Here is a 20688-nt window from a genome sequence, read left to right as displayed (position 1 = left end):
ATGCATGTATCTCTCTCTATATGTGTATCTATGTATCTATGTATCTATCTATCTATCTATCTATCTATCTATCTATCTCAATAGCTGCCAGCCACCACGGGTCTGCCAGCCATCGGCCGATGCCGGACGTACCCGGAGGGCCGGCCAGCCCCGGGCGCCGGGCAGAAGGAACGCGGGGGCTTTGCAGGGGCGACGGGTCCACCCCCGCCCCCCTCCCGCGTCGCGGAGCCCCGGTGGGAACGTGTCCGGCTTCCCAAGCGATCGGCGCGCAGGCGCCTCTTAATCCTCAGCTCCACTGAGATGCTCTCGGACCTGGAAAGGGGATCGCCCTGCCATTCCTTGCCTCCTGCTTTCTTTCCGGCCCCTCTGCAGCACTTTTCCTCCAGACCCCTGGCTCGGATTAATTTTTTTTCCCCCTAGTCTCTATTTTATTTTTTAATGTTGCCCACCTCACGGGAGCCCGTTTGCTTTTCTCTGTAGGTCCCGCTCCTCCAAATAGCGTTATCTGAAGGGAGAGTCGCCTGTTGATTATTCCCGTCTCTCCTTTTCTGAGCTTCCACCCACCCTTTGCCCCCACCCCTCCCTTTGTTTGATTCCAAACCTTTGGATGGTGTTTTGGTGTCATTAGGAGATTAACATCCCTGGAGCACCAGGGGAGGAGGAGTAGGAGGAGGAGGAGGAGGAGGGTGGAGGGGAAAGCGAGACTGCAGGCAGGAAGGTTGGCACATTAACACGAGTGAGACTCTCCTCCCGCCGTCCCAGCCACCCTCGGCTCCCGGGTGGCAGCGGAGGGGGCGCCTGCCGGCGCGGCGGGCTGCGGACGGCGGCTGCTGGGTGCGCCCAGGACCCTCGCCCTCGGAGCGGCGGGGACTGCCAGCAGGCGAGAGGCCGTGGCTCCTGGTCACAGCCCTCCTCTCTTTTATGTGCAGCGAGGCGGCAAAGCGGCACCGGGGGACACCTGGAGGAGCATTTCTTCCCCGGGTTTATGAATGGCACTGACATGGAGGAAATACCGTTTCAGAAAGTCAAGACCAAGAGGAAGAAGTGTTGCCACTGCTGCTGCTCCCCGCCGGCTGCCGCGGCTTCGGGAGCGGGAGCCGGGTTGGGGGATCCCCCTCCCTTGCTGCTGCTGGATGCCATCGCCTGCGAGGACGAGTTTGACTGCAAGGAGCTGGAAGCTCTCTTCCAGAGTTACAACCTGAAACTGGAGCAGACGTCCACCCTCAAGGCGCTGGCCGTCCTCATCGTGCTCACCGCCAGCCTAGCCCTGGTGGAGCTGCTGTCCGGCCCCAGCCTGACCATCTCCAAAGGTTCGCACCCGGTGCACTGCATCATCTTCCTCTCCCTTTTCATCGTCACCAATGTCAAGTACCTGCAGGTCACTCAGCTGCAGCAGATCGTCAAGCTCACCTTGCTCTTCAGCTTCACCTTCTCCTTCCTCTGCTGCCCCTTCTCTCTCGGCGCCTACGGCATGGAGCCGCCCAGCGCCCCCGAGCAGGGCATGTGGCAGCTCATGCTGGTAACCTTCGTCTCCTACTCGCTGCTTCCCGTCCGGACGCTGCTGGCCATCGTCTTCGGGCTGGTGGTGTCCGTCTCCCACCTCATCGTCACCGCCACCTCCGTCAGTGCCAAGCGGCAGCGGCTCTGGAGGACGGTGAGAGAGGCCGGGCCGGGCACTGCAGCATCGCAGAGCCTCGCGGTGCCGGACCGCCGGGGGGAGGGAGAGCCGAGAGGTGCGGAGCGGCCCGGGCGGCGGCCGAGGAGTGCCCGGGCTGTCCCCAGCGGGGAAGGGGAGAGCGCTCATCTGTGCCCCAGGCGTCTGTGACTGTAGTTCCCGAAAGTTTCCGGGAGGCAGGGAGGGATAGGGCGGCCCTGGGGAGACGGAACCTCTAGGCTTTGTCTCTCCAAGGAAAACCGGGGACAGGCAGGGAAGCCAGAGATACCGTGCCCCACTCATGGCGCCAGTTCAGAGCACCGCATGCACAGTCAGTGCAATACAGAGCGCATCAGTAGCATCACCTGGGTCTGTACAAACTTGGCACAGAAAATGAGCTGCGTGTGGTAATAACCGCTCCACCGAGTTGGTTCGTATCCTCACTGTCTGTCTCAGCCGTGGGCCCTTCGTGCCTATACGCAGCCCATCTGCGGGGGTGGTTCTGAGGAAACGATTTGAAATAGGTGGGATGCTCAGTGAGGGAACCCCACCTAGCTGCTCTCCCAGGAAGCGGGGCATTCCCCCTTCAGCTTTCCCAAGGCAGCTGCTGCCCCCTTTCCACAGACATTACCTGCTATGGCTGTGAACTTCCTAGCGATTCCCTTTCCTCTCTGAATTAATCCAGCAAAACCCTCCTCTGCAGCAAGCATCTTTAGAAACGTGCTGCTGCACTCTCCCCTCCTCCCCCGAGGAGCTATTTATATCCCTGCAGGGCTTTCTCCGGCTTTCGGGGCCTGATGGGCCGCACTGGCAGGGGAAGGAGGATGAGGAGATGCACGTATAGGAAACGTGTGGGCTCGCAGTCGGGGTTTGCTACTGAAGGCTCTATTACGTGGTGTGTCTGAACCACTGGGAAAGAGGAATTGAAAAATTTTTGTGTCCTTCCTTGCATGCATTGATTATGCTTGCCCTCAGGAGAAGCACACGGTTTCTGCCATCCAGATTGGTGTTAAACAACAATTTAATGCATAATTGAAATACTTAGTACGTTACTGCTGCAAAATGCTGGTATTACTCTCCCTGATTGTGTAAAGCTGTGTTGTGATGCTAGGACATACACAGTTGACATGGACATAAACACAGCAGAATTGTACACCTTTGTGCCCAGAACTGTGAATTCCTGGATCCTTCCTCCATGCTCACACAGACACACAAACCCCAGTGTGACATACATGCACAGAATAGAGATACACAGGGACAATCACTGTGTGGGGTTACTGAGACAAACAGGATTATTGATGGTTTCACGCTGCTGAGCTGGTGGACAAAATAAATTGTATATTTTGAAGAGGAAGAGAGAGATAAGCTGAGCTTTATGATTTACCCAGATAATCTGATGGTCTATTTTTAAATATGTGATTTAGAGTTTCCATGAGAGGAAGAGCTGATGAAATGCAGAAGCACCAAGAGGAGCCTTCCTAAAAAGCATCTGGAAGGATGCTAAAACCACTAGAATATTCTTTTTGAATAGGGCTGCATATAGGTCTTTTTACTGGAGTACCAATCAGTCCTTATGGGAGTCCAGACTATCCTGGCTACACACAGGCAGACTTTCCTGGATGCCAAGCTGCAGCTCAGTGTGGCATCTGCTCTTCTAAATGAGTAACTAAAAGAAGCTGACAATAACGTCTGCTCACTAAATTATCTAACCAAGGTCGTGAATGTGAAACATTTTAAAGAGAAAAAATCTGCTAGCTCTCCCCCTTCACACTAATTTAAATCAGTTATTCAACTGGCAAGAATCCGGCTTGAAAAAGTGTAGAAATAGTTGACTAACATATGATGTAAGAGACCTTTGTTTTTTCTTCATCACCATTTCCCCCCACCAGAGGAATTTCAGTGGCTTGTATGCAGTCCCTAAAGCAGTATGCTTTGCTGATAACAGGAAGCAGAAAACAGCTCAGAGTCAAGCAAAATGACTGGTCTGTGAGCTTGTGTCACATGGAAATGCACATTGATTTGTGGCTTATTGGCAAGTAATAAGTCCTCTGATTTGAAGATAATCTCCATGTATGGAAGGGACTTTTCCCTTACAAAGAAGGTGGGGGGTTTTTTGGTGTGTGTGGTGGGGTTTTTTTTTTTGTGTGGGTTTTTTTTTTTTTTTTTTGTTTGTTTGTTTGTTTTCCCCCGAAGAACAATGTAGCAATGGTTGGAAGCTTAAAGACATGTAAAGGCCATATCATCTGAATTTTGTTTGCTTGGCCTGAGAGTAGCTGAGCCTTTTTTCTAAGGGCTAGGATGGACCTTTCCTCACAACAGGGATCTGCTTGCCAGACACTGGATATTATCATGTTTGGCCCCTGTGCTTGTAGACATGGCATGCAGTTGGTGCATCAGGGAAGCAGGACTGCTCAATGCAGAGCTCCATAAGCATGAAAGGCTCTGTTCTGTCTCCCAACCCCTTACTTCCTAGCCCCAAGCACGTGGATGAATTTAGATTTTTAAACAGATATCTGAAGTATCCAAAAATGCAGAAACTCCTGCACTAATCACCAAGACGGGTACTTTGTAAAAGAACTCTTTGATTTTATTTTATTTTGTGATTCAGGCAGGGAACCAGCTTGAGAATCAATTTTATTTTTGTTTAGCCAGAGTTTTAAGAAACTGCAGATCTAGTAACTTCCATTGAAGTTAAACTGGTAATTTGTCAGCAAGACCAAACAGTTCATGTTGTTTCAAGTTCAATCCATTAAAAAACAGGCGTAGCTAAGTTAAGGGATTTTTTCTGAAGTGAGCTTTTAGATGCACATATTCTATTTCATGAAATATTCTATTTAATGAAGTCTGAGGAATCCCCATTTGCAAATCTTTGAATGTCAAAAGCCTCACTAACTTCAATAGTGCTAGATCAGAACCTGAGTGCACCCCATGGCATGGTTAAGACTTACATTCTTTGAAATGCACGAATTCTCTACATAGTAAAGCCAATGCTCTTTTTGGCAGAAGTTTGTAATGATTTCTATTGAGTAAAGCACATTTAATTTGAAATTGATAGTTTTCTGACAGCACACTGTTGTCTGTGGAGATCATGCCATGCCATGTCACAGGGGAGACACAGGTATGTATAAAGGGAAGAGGAGAGCAGGAAAGCAAGTACAGGGAGATAATGAAAGTCAGGGGAGTGATGTGACAGAACTTGAGCTTCATCTTTTCACTCAGTAAGTGGTTTTTTTTTTCATCAAATGAAAGATTCTAAGCTACTAATGTCCTGCTCATTTCTGAATAGAAATCCAGATTTTAAAGATATATAGATAGATAGATATAAGTGCCATTTAAAAAATCCCGCAAAGTATTTGGAGGAAACCTTGATCCTATTTGGGATCATGTCAAAGACATACTGACTTTACAGCTGATATTGCATGTGTTATCTGACATTGCGATAAGGACATAAATGGTGTATATAACCAATATCATATTTATCATGTTAGTTGGACTCTTTCCTTTCCTTTGGAATCGTGGAACAAAATGCTTCTGCCATATAAGGTGGCAATGTATCCGCAGATGGCTGAACCTACAAATGAAGTTTTAAAAGCTTGGATTCTTGTCTCTTTTCTTTCCATTTTTTCTTTCCCTTTACAGATTCCAGATAGGTGTTTCAAAGCCCTTGCAGAAATACAGAATCCTTCCCAAAGGATCTTAATATAATTTTTATTGTAATGCAGTAAGTGGGTGTTAGAGACATGAGAACCAGATGGAGTAAGGAAGGCAAAGGCTGCTCATAGAAGCTACTCAGTGTGGCAAATGCACCATTTCATGTCTTACCATTAAACAACCTTTTTTGTTCCTCTAAATATTTTTGTCCTCTTTTTTTAAAAAGTATGCTTTCTTCCAGAAAATTAAAAAACAAATCATACACCATCAAAGTACCCTCACACATCACAAAAGTCTTCATGAAAGAGCAAATCTTTCAAAAAAACCCAGAATTACAGCATGAGTAACAAAGAGTAGAAGAAAGAATGGTGCTACCATAAAACTAGCGCAATTCTTTTTTCAGACGCATGGTGAAAAAAAAGTATGTTTTGGTTAGTTTGTTTGGGTTTGTGATTTTTTTGTCGATTTTTCTTTTTTGTTGCTATTATTTGATTTTTTTTTTTGCCTACATTTAAAACTGATTTTATGCACGTATTTATCTATCTGTATGATAGCACTTCTATTGATTCAGCAAGTATCAATAATCATAGTTGGGATTAGATAGACTATGTAAAGGATAATGTGGGAAAATTGGTATAATTTATTTAAAATAATAATTTATTACTTAAAAGTTTATTTTATAATCTTAACTATTTGAAGGTTAATGTGGTATTATAGAATATCACAAGGAATTGTCATGCCAAAGTTAATCTTATTTCTGCTAGAGTTTGAAAGATAGTTAATGAACACACCACTGACAGATCTATTAATCTCCACACCTTTGTCTCTCCACACCTTTGTCTCTCTACTAGACTAGAGTCTAGTAGCCTAATAAAAGGGCATGGAAATCAAAGACAGCTCAGCTCCATTGTCATTATTATTCAGTGCAAAATTCCAGTTTTCTCCTTCATGCATATAAAATACTGCTGAGGGACTGTACTAGTTCATTCTTTGTGATGCTTTTCAAATACTAGTATCGGAATATCTCTAGAATTGCAGACATATCTGTCCGTTAATAATCTGTTTGAATTCACTATTTTCCTCTCTTTCCAAAGATGAGGAACATTGTTTTTCCGAGTTTCTTAATGTCTGTGTGTAACTCTAAGTTTCATTTCATATTTAGTCCATATTGAAATATTCTTAAAAATTTGGAGGATTTGGGGGTTTTTATTCCTTCATAGTTGAAGTGATATCTTAATTTTTGGCATAGGCTTTGCCAGGTATTGACCACAGTCATTTTATCTAGGGGCTGAAGTGTAGGATTTTCTATGGAATGTAGAGTTCAGGATCTTTTTCCACATAGAGATTAGTATGCTCTTGGCTTCCTGAGTGTGCTGACTGCTGACACTGCTACTTTTTGTAGGTTTCCAAAAATCGAGAGCATGCTGATGGTTCTGCATGGTTGAGAAACAAGAAGCCTTTGAGAAATTGTCAAGAATCATATGACTTGGAGACATAGTCAGTAACAGTTTATCTGAGAAGTTTGTTATTAATAGGCAAGGTGCCATTATTACTGAAGAAAAAGAGGGTTTCTATTCAAAAAATTATTCAAAAATCATAATAAAAAGCCAAGTTAATACTGTTATACACTCAGTTACTACCCACTTTCTTTGACATTAGGCTCTCCCTTCTGCTTCTCCAAGTTCTAAGGGTGGTGGCTTTCATTCTGCTGGTGGTGTTTCCTATATTGGCAGCATCTGGAGTCTTTCACAGGAAGGAAGTGGATGTTCATTTTAATGTCAATAATACGTTTTTCTCTCCCTTTGTTTTTCTACAGCTCCATGTTTCATCCGAATTTTTAGAATAGTTTTCTTTTATGGTAAATACTTGTTCTTTGTTCTCCTTGATACAACTAATATTAGATCTGTCTATCTTCATGTTCGCATTTCTTTAACTGACTATTTGGGAGTGTTTTTTATAGCTATGGATGTTATCTTCAATACTAAGTCTATGCTGCACGTTTTGTAATCCCATGCTGGCACTCTACACCATCTCCTGTGTCTCCTTTTCTCAAGGTCTGTTCTGTGTTCCTGTAGGCCAACATTTCTGCATAGTACAGTGCTATGTTTTAGTCATAAAACTGTTGTGCTAACATACAAATATAAGCAAAATTAACAAACAAACTAGCGAGATCTGATCAATTAGGGAAAAATGTTTAAACCAGGTAAAACAATGTGCGCAAAAATAAAATAAAAATTTAGCCTGAGAAGCTAAACTTTTAGCCCAGAACAAGCCTGACATGACTCAGTCTGGAGGCCTTGCAAAGTTAGTGCATAATTTACAACTTTTGTATAACAGTGGCAATACAGTAAGAGCAATGGCAATACAGTATTGCAGGTCTATATGGTTACATTCCTTTTCAACATGTGTGGTTTAGACTGTCTCCACGTCTTGTTACTGTTTTTTATTTTAATGCTATTAAAGTGAGCCAAAGGATGTTTTCATTTCAAAATGGTAAAATGTTATTGCCTAGACCCTATTTTATAGGAAAACATTGCATGTAATATTAGTAATTATGGGCTGTATTTACATGCTTACTGTGTGGAAGAGTAGTTTTCATCTGTATTTGTGCATCTCTGAGCTCAGGAGCTGCCAATTTGGGTGTAAAGGTTCTTTGCGATAAATTGTCAAGGATTTCTATTCCTTTCTTCCTTAATTTCTTTTTTTCTGAACGTGTAATTTTGGATACATTCAGGGCTAAACTCCTATGAGAAAATGTTGATGAGTAGTTGTTCTTGATATGTTCTGCCATTCAGGCTCCTAAGTATTTCCCCCATCTTGTTTTCCCCAGTTATTAGAATAGTGTAGTGCTTTGCTAGACAGAACCAGTGTAATACAACAACTAGGTAGTGCAGATTTCAACTTTTTTCATCTATTTCAAGCACAGCCCTGAATGTATGCTTGTCTATACATGGGCCTTACTAACTAGAGCAGAAGTGTTCTTTCTAGCATCTTATCTCATTCTGCCAGTTTATATGCAGGACATTCCTTCTCTTGCAATTCCAGAAAACATTTGCTAACATAAATAGTGTTTTCTGTCTATCATGGTTAGTTATTGTCTTTAACTTTCTCAGATGCAAAAGGTCATATACTTCTGTCTTTACATCTCTCTTCTGTGTTACCCTAAAGTAGCATGCACATAACCAAATGCAGGTGGCATGTATGGAGAACCAGAGATGAGTTAGAAAAGCATTGTTTTTTGATCCCTGTAAGCTCTTGGTGATGCCAAGAGGTGGGAATGAGTGTTAGAAAGTCTACTATGAGCGTGGGAAAGACACGGGTTCACACAGACTTCATGTTCTGATTAATTCATAACATTATAATTTCATCTAAGACTTGAAATGTTTGTGGTTTATGATAGGAAGAACTGAGGCAGTATTAATTCCTGTAAGACCTTTGCTTTTGGGAAGGTGAGGAAATAGTGTAAACAGAAGAGACTGATTCAAGTTTTGGAACTGAGCTTTGTCTTTTCCCAGCTGTGATGGATGCGTCTGAGGGACTATCAGTGAGTAAAATTTAATCCCTTTTTTTTTCCCTTCAAAATTTCCAAATTGTGTGATTTTCTTTCATACTTTTTTTCCTCTGGGAAATTTTCCATGGAAGAAATTTGTTTTGCTTCAAATTTTTAAGATGCATACCTAGAGAAATTTGAGGAAACAACATAGTTATTACTTTGTCCAGCTGTTTATATTTGGCATGAATTTACCACATGAGCTGATTCCTGAAATAAAATTACCAAGCACTTCATATACACAGAAAAGCTGTTTTTTCCATCAGAATTTGAAATAGTGCAAAATCCCAGAAATGTGGATCTAGTGTGTGGCTCTAAGACGAGGAATAAAGTGCAAAAAAACCCACAAGAAAGTTACTTCTTTAGCTGTGGTTCAAGAACTACAGAAATCCTATGTCATCCAGAGATAAGTGTTGCAATAAATGTGTGGCTAGTATGAAAGGTGTTATAGAGCAATATTTCAGTTTAACATCACCTTTCAGATATTTGTTCTGGAGCAAGATATTAATTATTTGGTTCAGTAACAAATGGCTTTGCATCCTCTTCTACAGCTTCATAGAAGTAAACATAATTAACTTTTTACAGTGGTTAGCACATAAATTAAGGAGTGCTTAACTTGGCAGTTGTGGATTTTTTCATAGGTTACTCATTCATACACTACAATGTAGAAATGTTTGTCAATTGCGATAGATCTGCTTATGATTACCTCTTAGAAGATGAAAGCAATTATCCATCCACACAAAATTAGAAAATCAAACAACACTAATAAATGCAGTTTTAAAAAGAGATGTACATAAAATATATCCTTAATTTGAGTATTATCAGGTTGAAAAAGAATATTGTGCTTGAGCAGAACTTATGAAATTTGTTCGCAAGAAGTTGAAAAGAGGCCTAAGCCTTTTTCTTCTTTCCTTCTTTCTTTCCTTCCATCCTTCCTTGCTTTTTGACTTAATCTGTATAAAAGACAATGTAGCAAATTGAATTTTGAGGTAAATTGATCACTGTTCATTCAAAGGTGCAGGATGTTGGCCTTGGCCACATTTCACTTTTAAATGCCAAAAACTATCTCACTGGGCTTTGGGGAGATCTGTTGTGCCAAAAATTATTCTTGCCTGCAATAAGTTCTTCCCAGGATGTTTTTAACTAAACAGGTACATCATTTAATGTGAACTATATAGAAAGTCAAGATCTGCTTGTTTGTGAAATGACATGGAAGTAGTAACGGTGGTGTAAAGTTATGGCCAAACAAGCATGCAAGTGACAGAAGCTGTCCCAGGATCAAATTTCCACCATGCAGGTTGTCTCTGGAGTCTGCTCTGTGGACTTCTGGTTGCTGCTGCCATGACTGTGGAAGATTTGAATGCTACTTTCCCATGGTATTATGGATCCCAGAGTTTTGGTGCTATGCTCTGCAAAGTGAGGATTGCCCCTCATGGATGTCTTGTGTGATTCGTGGTACTGCACCCTGCAAGCTGTTTGCTGATCTCTTTGCTGATCCATGCTGGTTTAGTGTAAATCAGCTGTCACTGCAGGGTTGTGGGAGGTGAAGAACCCTAGTTTTAAGTTCATATTTGGATTAGCTACGATGAATGCTGTTATTCCTATATGATTTGAAATATAAAGAATAATTATGCTTTTCGTAACAGAGAAACTAACGGAGCACTATTTCCATTTTCAGTATGTGGGTTTTTTCTTTCCTCCACCAGTTATGTAAATGACAGTGGTGAATGATAGCTCCTTGAGTTCCCCCAGATGGAAAGATTACAGCAGCTTATTTGGCCTTCTTCATGCAGCTCTCTATTTTAGGCAGCAGTCGATTGAGGAGATTGCAGCTGAGTTAATTTGCCTCATCTGTTAGTCAAAATAAACTGCTTTATCAATAGTCCATTTTCTCTTGCTTGTACTATTAAAATGATTAGTCTAGTTTTTGCCTTTGAGGAGACCACAGACTGAAGAGGGGTTTCCTATTCTAAACTGCATTTCACAATACCGATTAACGTTAACACAATGGCTGAAATGGCTTTGGTGGGAGAGCAGTGTGATTTTCTACCTGAGAGTGCACACTCTTCTTATAATAGCTTCTGGAGTATCCATCACTAAAAAGGATAGTGATGTTTAAGAGGAAAGAGTGGGCATCATTTGCTGGATTTTCTTAGCATTGCCTATTGGGAATGAAAAATGCACTTTTCTTACTCTTGAGTCTTAGAAGAATACTCTGAAAAAATTGACAGTTTGTATTTACAGTTAAGATGCAAAGAAGTAATGCAATGGACAATGTGCACTTGTAAAGCTATGAATTATTCTCTATCCTTAACTGATATTTTTTGTAGCAGTGCTAGTATATCATCAGAGGATGTAATAATTTTTTTTTTAATGTTTTCTTGGTTTTTTTTTTTTCCTGCTGGTGCTTTTGTGCAACCAATCCCTGTCAAGTTTTTGCTGATTACTGCATTTCTTGGTGCAAGTCCCTTTACTGAATTTCTGCCAAAAAGGAGCATCAACTAGATACAGAAGAGAGAACATTCTGGAGATTACTGTAGAAAGGAGGATGATCTTTCCTAATTCCCCTAAGGATGCACAGTATTCAGCCCCAAGACCTTGTCTCTCTTATCTGCAAGATTAACAAGCCTGCAGTCATGCACCTTTGTTCCAAATCTTTTTGCCATCATTTGCAAAAGTCCCATTTCTGCAGCACAATTGTATACTGAAAACTGAGCTTAGCTACTGATCATAAAGATTTTTCACTCCCTTGGGAAAAAGATGTAATACCTAAAGTAGGGAGAATTTGTCTTTCCTACAAAATGTCTTACATGCCCCTGAAGATATCTTTGAAGTTTACCAGAGTAAAGAGTTTCTGGTCCTCTTTAAATGTAAGGATCTGACATATAAATAAATCATTATCTTGCATTCTCAAAGAAATTCTCTTCACAGGGATATATCAGCTATCTCAGCTCCTTTTCCCTGGTGTATGATCATTGCTGCCATTGCACTTACAAAAATAGAAAAAACCTGAAAAATGAAAGATTTACAGCTACTTCGTACAGATGAAAACATTTTTCTAAAGTTGTAATTTAAAAAAATGCATTTCTAAAGCTGATATACTGCTGAGTTACAGTGATCTCACTGTGCACAATCCTTTATGGAGATGGCTGTGTTCAATAGTACAAACCTTGGAAAAGAGATTTTTTTTTCTTCTTTATTGCAACTAAAGGGTTCAAGAATGGAGATGCATGAGGGAAATGTCTCTTCTTCTTAGAGCCACATTTCAAATTTAGGTTTGTAAAGTTCAAGGTTCTTTAGTATCTAAAGATATTTTGATGATCAACTGATGCCTTAGGAAGTCTGACCTGGAACAGAGATTGGACAGAGCTAGAGAATAAAGTAGATATTTATTAAAAGGCCTTTAGGGTACACCTTGTGCAGTACAAGAGCCTGCCCAGGGCTACACTTAGGGTAGACTTAAAATGGTCACAGAATGGATGACCAGTCAGGGGATTTCACATTTTTATAAGTTTTGATCCCCATTTGCATATTGGGTTTTAATTGTCCAATTACGCTTCAGGTTGTGAAGTCTCATCCTTCTTGTTTTCTCTCTTCAGCCCAACGTTGTTTAGTGATGTTTTTCATGCTTTTAGGCCTGAAACTTGTACTCGTTGTCCTTGGTCATCAGCAGGAAAAGGATCTGTTTTGTCCACCTACTCTGTGAAGAAAGCTTACTAACACTTAATATGGGGTTCAGAACTACACCCCTAGGCAGCACAGAATCTGGAAAACATGAAAGCTAAGACTTAAAGCATTACTACCAAAATATGTAAGAAAGACTCATGCTACTAGTCCAGATTCTGATGTGAGAATGTGATTTATTTATATACCATCACTGTTGGTAACACAGCAAGCCTGGCAGACTTAAAGTTGTTTCCTTGGTCTGTGGGTAAATATGAATGTTGGTTTGCTAAGATGGCTTAAGAGGTTATGTGTATCTTATGTGGAATTGTAATGGAAGTTCACAGGGCCTCCGCACCTACAATTAGCATGTATAACAACAGAAAGTGGGGCATCCTACTTCCAGGTCATTACAGAGTCTGCTTCCATATTTGAATCTTAATATGTTGGGTAAATACCATTATTCTTACAGTAGCAAAAGCCACATCGACCCCAAATCAATCCTGAGGAAGACCCAAGGGCTTTGACTTGGCAGCAAATGACAGCAGTGTGACATGTAAGAAGACACTGGTTACAGTATGAGCTAATTCTGTGTAACATGGCAATAAATGCATAATATTTAGGGTGTGGGTTTTTTTCTTCAAGGAATGCTTAAGTTATCTGGGAACAAGCAGGTATAGTAGTTCAAAAGCTGGCACAAAGCAGGCTGTGTGGGAGTAGACAAAGAAGGGAAAGTCATTAGGGGTCAGATTACTAATCCTCAAGAGAAATATTTCTCTCTCTAGCACCGGAAAATCTCTCAGTTGTTTTCAGAGCTGGTTAAACTATCTCCATTTGAAAATACCATTTTTTGGATTGGTGTAGATGTCAGAGATCTACTGGTGGCCCAGACATAACACTATATCATTATATCTCATAGCTATTGCAGTATTAACTATTGCAGATGCTATTGGTATTATCAGTTTGAGCAGTTTCTGGGTTAAATTTTGAGAAGTTTCATGTGACAAAGGAGTACCATAGGAAAAATAGGATCTAGTTAGCTTTCTCAGTCTTTGTCCAGCAGATAGAATGCTTCATTTCTTATGCCTCTCCTGCCCTCTCTAAATGAGTGAATTTCTAGTCTGGTAAACAATGAATGGAGGAAATTCTTATCAAGACAAAATTATTGACATGTAAATGACTAGTAGACTAGTAGGTGTCCATTTACAATGTAAAAGCAGAGTCTTGGTAAACAGCAGAGTCTTGGTTCCACTATCCATTTTGAGGATTAATTTAGTCCTTGGACACATTGAAATGTCAATGTCAGTCAAACATAATGTTAAAGGCAAGAAACAAACTGCATTTTGCACCAACCTGTTGATGATGCTTTCAGTGTCTGGAACACACTGTTCCAGTGTTGGGTGCTCCATGTGAAAACTGCTAGTTTTATAGCAAACGGAACAGGAACTCCAGGTAACACATTTTCTCCTCTGACTCAAGAAAATTGCGGCACAATTCTTTACATTCAGAAGAGGAGAGACATGATGACAGACCTTGGTTCACTCACTTTCTGCACTGTTGAGTCACTCCTGTTTTAGGTCAGTTGTGCCTGTGCCTTTCCTAAGGGGGTGGGGAGTAGTACTCTGTACTGTCCCACCTAAGGCATGCTTTGAGAATGTATCAGTTAAGCTTAGTCCTGTGAGTTTAGAAACTCGGTAACAGAGCCAGGTGTAATTTGTCAATACAGCCTTCTATGTTGTAATCTCATCTCTGTGTGGATCAAAGTGCTAACACAACAGATCAGATAAAAGAAGAGGTCGCGAAGCTTGGTGGTAACTGGTGATGTCATCACATCTGCTGTTTATGTCCTGAACAGTAAACTTGGAAACCATTATTTGGTGTGATGACACGTGATGCTCCACTAATGTCCTCTGAATAGGAATCAGAAATCTCTTAACATTGAAGGATAGCATCTAGACTTTGCCCAGACTCCAGGAATATCAGTTATCTAGAGTCTAGGAAAAAGGAAGTCTCACAGGTAAATTATTTGGGTTAAACAATAGTTAAAAGGCTACCTGTTTCTTTATGGGTTTCCAGAAACCAGCTTTTAACAACCTAATTTTACTCTGAATCAATATTTTAAATCATCACTACCACAGAAAAAAAGTAGTCTCATGCATATGGGTAGACCGCCTTATTCACCAGTTTTCACCACACAGTAATGGTTGAGTGGAGTGCTAATGTGAATTAGAACCAGTCAGGTAAGATGGACTTCCAAATGGATGCTTTTCCAAAGTTGTCATCACACCTGCATGGGCTTCTGTGCTGGCATAAAGAGACTGGAAATAGGAATGAGCAACCAGTGGAGAAAAAAAGACCCAGAAATGTTTTTTTGTTTTACTGCTCTGTCAATTTAGGTCCTTATGTAACAACAGTCATATTGTATTTACTGCTGCATGAACTTCATCTGGAATAGTGTTAGCCTGATTACATCTTTTGTAAATGCAGCCCAGGTTTTCAATTTATACCTAATTGCATGTGCCTTAATTTAGATATGGCTTATTGGAAAATATTTAAAACTGGTGTTCTAGTTAAATGTTGGCTGATTTAGATACTACAGGTATTAAAACAGTGGTTTTCATCAATGGATCCTGGAACAGCTTTCAGCTTAGGTTCCAAACCTTATAAGCAATTTGAAAATTTAAATTACTGTTAAGTCCCCAAACTCTTATTTTCTTATGTTTCAAAAACACTTGAAAAGTAATTCGAGGATCCCCCTGAAACCATGTATATAGAGGAACTAATTTCCTGAATTATACTGAAAAAAAAAGTTACATTTAAAAATTGTTTGAAGCAAATAAAATTGCTTAAACAAATTGGATTCCTACTAGGTGCCATCTTTAAATGCCTTGAAACTTCAAATATTGCATCAGTGTTCATAAAGTGGATAATTTATAACCAGTATGTCAGCCTCAGTGAATGAGTTGTGGGATGCTTTAGTTCTGGAGCAGGTAATGTCCCTGATATCAAGTACCAAAAATACTATATGGGATTTTGATATGGGAAATCAATAGACTTTGCATGTTAGCTTGGAAATGTTATGTGAATATGCTGTTTCTTTCAGAATGGACTGAAAATACCTTCCTCCCATACAAAATAGGCAGATTCTACCTTATACTATTACTTTGGCTATGTTTGTTCCTAAATAACTGAGTTAAAAAGCAGACCCTCAAAGAAGGCCTTAATTTTGATAGCAAGAGGATACCCTGTAATAATTTATAATTTGCAATGTATTTAAATTTACAATGTATTTAAATTTGTCTTGCAGTATGTTTCAGGAAGAGGTCTTGCATAGTACTGTTGTTGAAATATATTCAAATAAAGATGTCTTGCAGCGAATGCATTGAAAGGATAAAACAGTGCTTGCTGAAAATTAGTGATGTTGTGCTATAAAATACACTAGTACTATATCCTGAAACTAGTGTTACTTTGCAGTTGTGTTTCAGGAAAGATCTACTTGCCTAAAGTTCTTCTTTCCAAATGACTGTTTGTTCATTGTGGCTAAGAAAACACTAACACAAAGCAAACAAGGGATTGCTCACAAACCTTACATATCAAATCTTAGGCTGAAATTCACTATGTCCAATTATTATTTAATAATTGATGTTATGGTAATATTCACAAGTGTCAACTCTGATGAGTTTCTCAACTCACTGCTTGCTGTCCAAGTGAACAAATCACAGGCAATTCATATTGCTCTGCTAGACATAGCAAAGAACAGGAAGGCATCTAAGAGTAAGAGAAGTGAGATGACTTTCCGAAATTCAGAGGTCAATCAGATTAGATCGAAAGTGTGCTGACTTCAGCTGCCATTGATTGGGATAAGAATTTAAGAAGTAACAACTCCATCTTAAGCATCATAATGCGCCAAGGAATAGTTTGAACTATTTCCATTTCCTCTGGGCTAAGATTTACTGTCTTGTTTTCTTTTCAGTTACTTTGACATGAAGTTTTTCCTCTGGTCTGCATGATTCTGGGCAGGATGTTCATAAAAGAGTGAGGAGTTTCATGTTACAGTTAAATGGAGCATGTTTATGAGCCACTTTAATTTTTTTTTTCAGTGTGTTTGCTTCAGTGACTTTGTTATTAACTGCATAAGATGTAAATGAAAGGTTGAATTTGTTTACCCAAAGTAATGACATGATTGTACACAAGAATAGCTATTCGTCTATATATTTTCCAAAAACTATCAAATATTTTTCATTTCAATTTTTCTCCCTTGGAAACTACAAATATATTAGTGAACAATTCCGTCTTAATTTTAGATCCAAAAGATCCATAACTTTTACATTTTAATGGTTATCTATTATAATTCTGTACAAAATATAGGGTGATAAAGATGAATGGCTTTATGCTAGACCATATTGTGGTTTAATTATGATAATGGTAAGAAACTTACACTAAGAAATGGAAAATATGAAAAATTCAAACAATCCTTAAATGTTTATGATTTTATTTTCCATTTGCCATTTCTAAAGAATTATTAGCAGGCTTTTTGGAGGCAGTACACTGGTTTGTCTGCAGAGGATTTAGGCTTCATTTTGTCCCACAATATAAAAGAAGTAGAGGTAAGATGGGTGTACTTGAGAGGAAGCTTAAAGGACTCACTGGTTAATCAAACAAAAAAGAGACAAACTGTCCTGTAGCCCATTGCAAACAGATCATAGTTCCCAGGAGCAGCTTCACAAATCCTGCGAGGTAGAAGAACTTTGCCACATACATCACAGACCTTTAGCTGTGTCAGTATGCTTGGCAGCACTTGGTTGGAACATACTTTCGCACAAAAGTAAAATGATCAAGAGTAGATGAAAAGTTTATGATGGGAGGAATATAAGTGACTTTGTTTTATAGAATAATGTGAAAAAATACCATTTCCTCTCTTTGTCTGATTTCCTTTGTGAAAGTTTCACTGTGCTTGCTTTTTGTTATTTGGATAATACATATGAATATTGCAAATAGTCTGTAGTGCACAATCACCTACACAAAGAAAAAACATATTTATTCTGAAAGTTATTGAAAGAAATATCCTGCCTGTTTTTTTATTTTTTCTTTCTCATTCAATTTTTCTCTCCCAAAGGAAATGAGTCACAGGACTCTCAATTTGTCATTCTGTCTGTCTCTTTTTCCTTGTTAGTGTTCTTGCACAGACTTCATAACAATTTTCCCTCAACTCATCTCTAAGCATATCTATGACCAGGAGAAGGTCTCTCTTTTTTATATATTTTTGGATTTATTACGTAAATCATAAATATAAATTTCTGCATCTTGTCCTCAACTCTTACTTCTGCAAGACCCTCAAAAGAGGATTAATTTTGGGACAGTTTTCATTCATTACATTTTCAAGAATATAAATTGATGCAGAAATGAGAAAAATCAAACAGTATCCCTCTGACTGTTCTGCTTCATTCTGCAATAAGCATTTCAACCAGTAACTTCAGTGGTGGGTTTGCTAAGTATGAGCATCAAGACTCCCTTATTATCAGTTTTTAAGGTCAGAAAACAGGAAGAAATGTGCTGGCACTTTCTGCAAGGTGTTTTGTACAAGGTAGTTTTGTGAAGCTCTGATAATAGCTGAAAGGCTGGGGATTTCTCTTAGTTCTTGGAAAATAAAAAGCTTTTCTGGGCCAAAAACAAAGACCATTTTGTCACTAAGTATTTGAAATAAAATATTTAATTTTAGCTTTTTGCATCTTATTTTTTTTCTAAGGAGATCTTCTTAAATCTATGATTACAAAGTATCTCCTAATCTGATGGAGGTTTCTGGATGCAACTTGAGGGTCATTACTTAACAGCAGTAAACAGAAAATGACAAAAATATTTAAACTGTTGTTATTGCTTTTATGAATTCTTTTTGCCTTCTATTTGGTTTGAAGTTCTCTGTGTAACCCTAGACAACAAGTTTAATATCCTAAGTGTGTTGCTTGTGACTTTCTGCAAACATTTCAAACTTGAGTTTTTTTGGTTTGCTCCTTGAAAGATCATTTATCATTTGCTGGGGAAAAAAATACACCACTCAACATTCTTAAAGTGAAGTTTGGGTTTCTTGTGAATAAATACTCTCTGACAGTTCTTGTCCTCTGAAGCTTTAATGCAAATGTTAAAAGCCTCCAGGACAATATAAGTTGCATCCTTTTACATATATAGTTTCCAGGGTAACTAAAGAGCCTACTGTTTCATAAACAGTGGTCTCTCAGGCAGAAGCATTTGTCTGTCTGCTGGAAGTTTATTTTACACTTAAGCATGTTAACTTCAAAATCATATTCCCCATATGAAAGCATACCAGTATCATCTTCATTCAGATCTGGATTATTTGAAAGTAAAGCACGGAAATATATCATGCAACTGCACTTGAAAATGAGGTCTGGGGCTGTAAATGTGACTAGTGTGATATAAGAGACCTGGCAGAGTTCCTTGTGTCTGCAGCAGTATCCTTCCTTTATCGCCCAGCTAGGGACTGACACACAGCTCCTCCTCAGTGATGTGCTTTGCCACTACTGTCTGTTGGGAGATCATTGCTGAATCTCAGATCAGGCTTTTATTGCCATTCAGTTGTGGAAAGGGGGATTTCTTTGCTTAGCAGAATGTCTTTGGGCTTTAGCTATGAAAAAGTGCTATTGAATTCAACATGAATACTTTCTGTGTGAAAAAGGTGATTGTGTTAATGACCTTTTTTTGCAATAGCCATGTGCACTCATACACCACTTGACTAACATTCTCTTTGAACAGTTTAATTGTTTGTAATAACCAGCAGCATTTTCAGCCTTTGGGCTCTGAATTCTTTGTTGTTGTTCTGCCTTTTCATGATGTACTACTTTACGTGAGAACAGCATTTCGAGCTTGGCTTTTGCATGACCTAATATTAATAGAGCACCAAAAGACAGTGTGTAAATGCTACCCTTCTTATATGGTGTAATCAATGTAGTGTATGAGAAGCATATTAATTGACTCAACTGGACTTTAGTGATAGACTAAAAGATGATAGATCAAAAGTCAAGACCAAAAAAGAGATGAAAGACATTATTTGACATTATTACTATTAATTGTGCTTTGGGTAATGTATTTCGAGTACATGCAGTGGGATTAGTCTTAGTAAGATTTAGAGACAAATGGTAAAAACTGTGGTAACTTTTTTATTCTTCTTGTGCAAATAAAGATGTCTTTTAGGCACAGTAATTTTGGGAAATGAAGCAGATCTTGTCTGCAGTTATATTTGCTTAACTCTTCCTGATTTCTGCACCAAATACATTCATGCATATCTAAGTACTATACAAAACAGTGACCTAGATTAGAAGGTAGTTTTAATTATGCATACTCCTCAGTATGTTTTAAAGAGTTACTGCATCTTTTTGTTAATTTTAAGTGAGATGAGAACTGTTTATTTGTTAAGACAACTGCCTCAAATGAAGTTAGTTCACACAGGCTTAGAGACGCCATTATTTTCTCATTATTTTCTATCTGTCTGTCCATCAATTTCTTGCTTTCTTTAGTTTTGTTGTGTGGGTTTTTTTTGTTTGGTTTTTTTTTTTTGTTGTTGTTGTTGGTTTTTTTTTTTTTTTAACTCTTTCTTCTTCCTCACTTTTTCTTACTTTTATTCCCCATTTCCGTATTTATCTCCTCTTCTCCCCTTACCCCTGCCTGGAGATAGGAAAAAGAAAAATTAGTTATTGTCTTCAATTATTTATTAAAAATTAGTTATTGTCTTCATTTATTTTCTTCCCTCAGTACAAATGTTGATTTCACTCTATTCATGCACACTGCTCAGATGATGATTAACACAAGACTAACACATTGGAAAATCTGTAGAAAATTGTACAGGGTTAGACTCTGTGACTTTCCGTAGGAATATTTTCTGTGTCATGACTTTTAAGTAAAAAAGCCTAAGGAAAGGTACAGATTTCAATAATTGCTCTTCTGGCTGTATGTAGTATTTCATGGATTAAAGCATTTTAATTTCTGAGGCTTGAAACAATTATTTTTTTTTTTTTTCTCACAGAGAGGCAGACCCCTGCTCAGGTTTTATCACTACTAGTCAGTAAATGTAAAATAATTTAAGCATTAATTTATAAAAGTATCTTCTACTCACTCTTATGAAGGCTAAAATATCCCTTTAGAAAAAAATTAAGACATGAAT

At 39.1% G+C, this 20688-nt stretch overlaps 1 protein-coding gene across 1 annotated transcript in view; it reads left to right on the top strand.

Annotated features, from left to right (window-relative positions):
- Positions 1 to 985: 985 nt before the first annotated feature.
- ADCY1 (adenylate cyclase 1) overlaps positions 986 to 20688 on the top strand; it is a 156434-nt gene continuing 136731 nt past the window's right edge. The window contains 1 exon segment of the mRNA XM_066323149.1: positions 986 to 1654. Within this exon segment, the coding sequence (XP_066179246.1) occupies positions 986 to 1654 (669 nt within the window).

This window comes from Sylvia atricapilla, chromosome 1 (assembly GCF_009819655.1).
Source record: "Sylvia atricapilla isolate bSylAtr1 chromosome 1, bSylAtr1.pri, whole genome shotgun sequence".
In the NCBI taxonomy this organism is placed as follows: Eukaryota; Metazoa; Chordata; class Aves; order Passeriformes; family Sylviidae; genus Sylvia; species Sylvia atricapilla.
The sequence above is the reverse complement of the archived record's forward strand: the minus strand, read 5'-3'. Positions and strand labels throughout refer to the sequence as shown.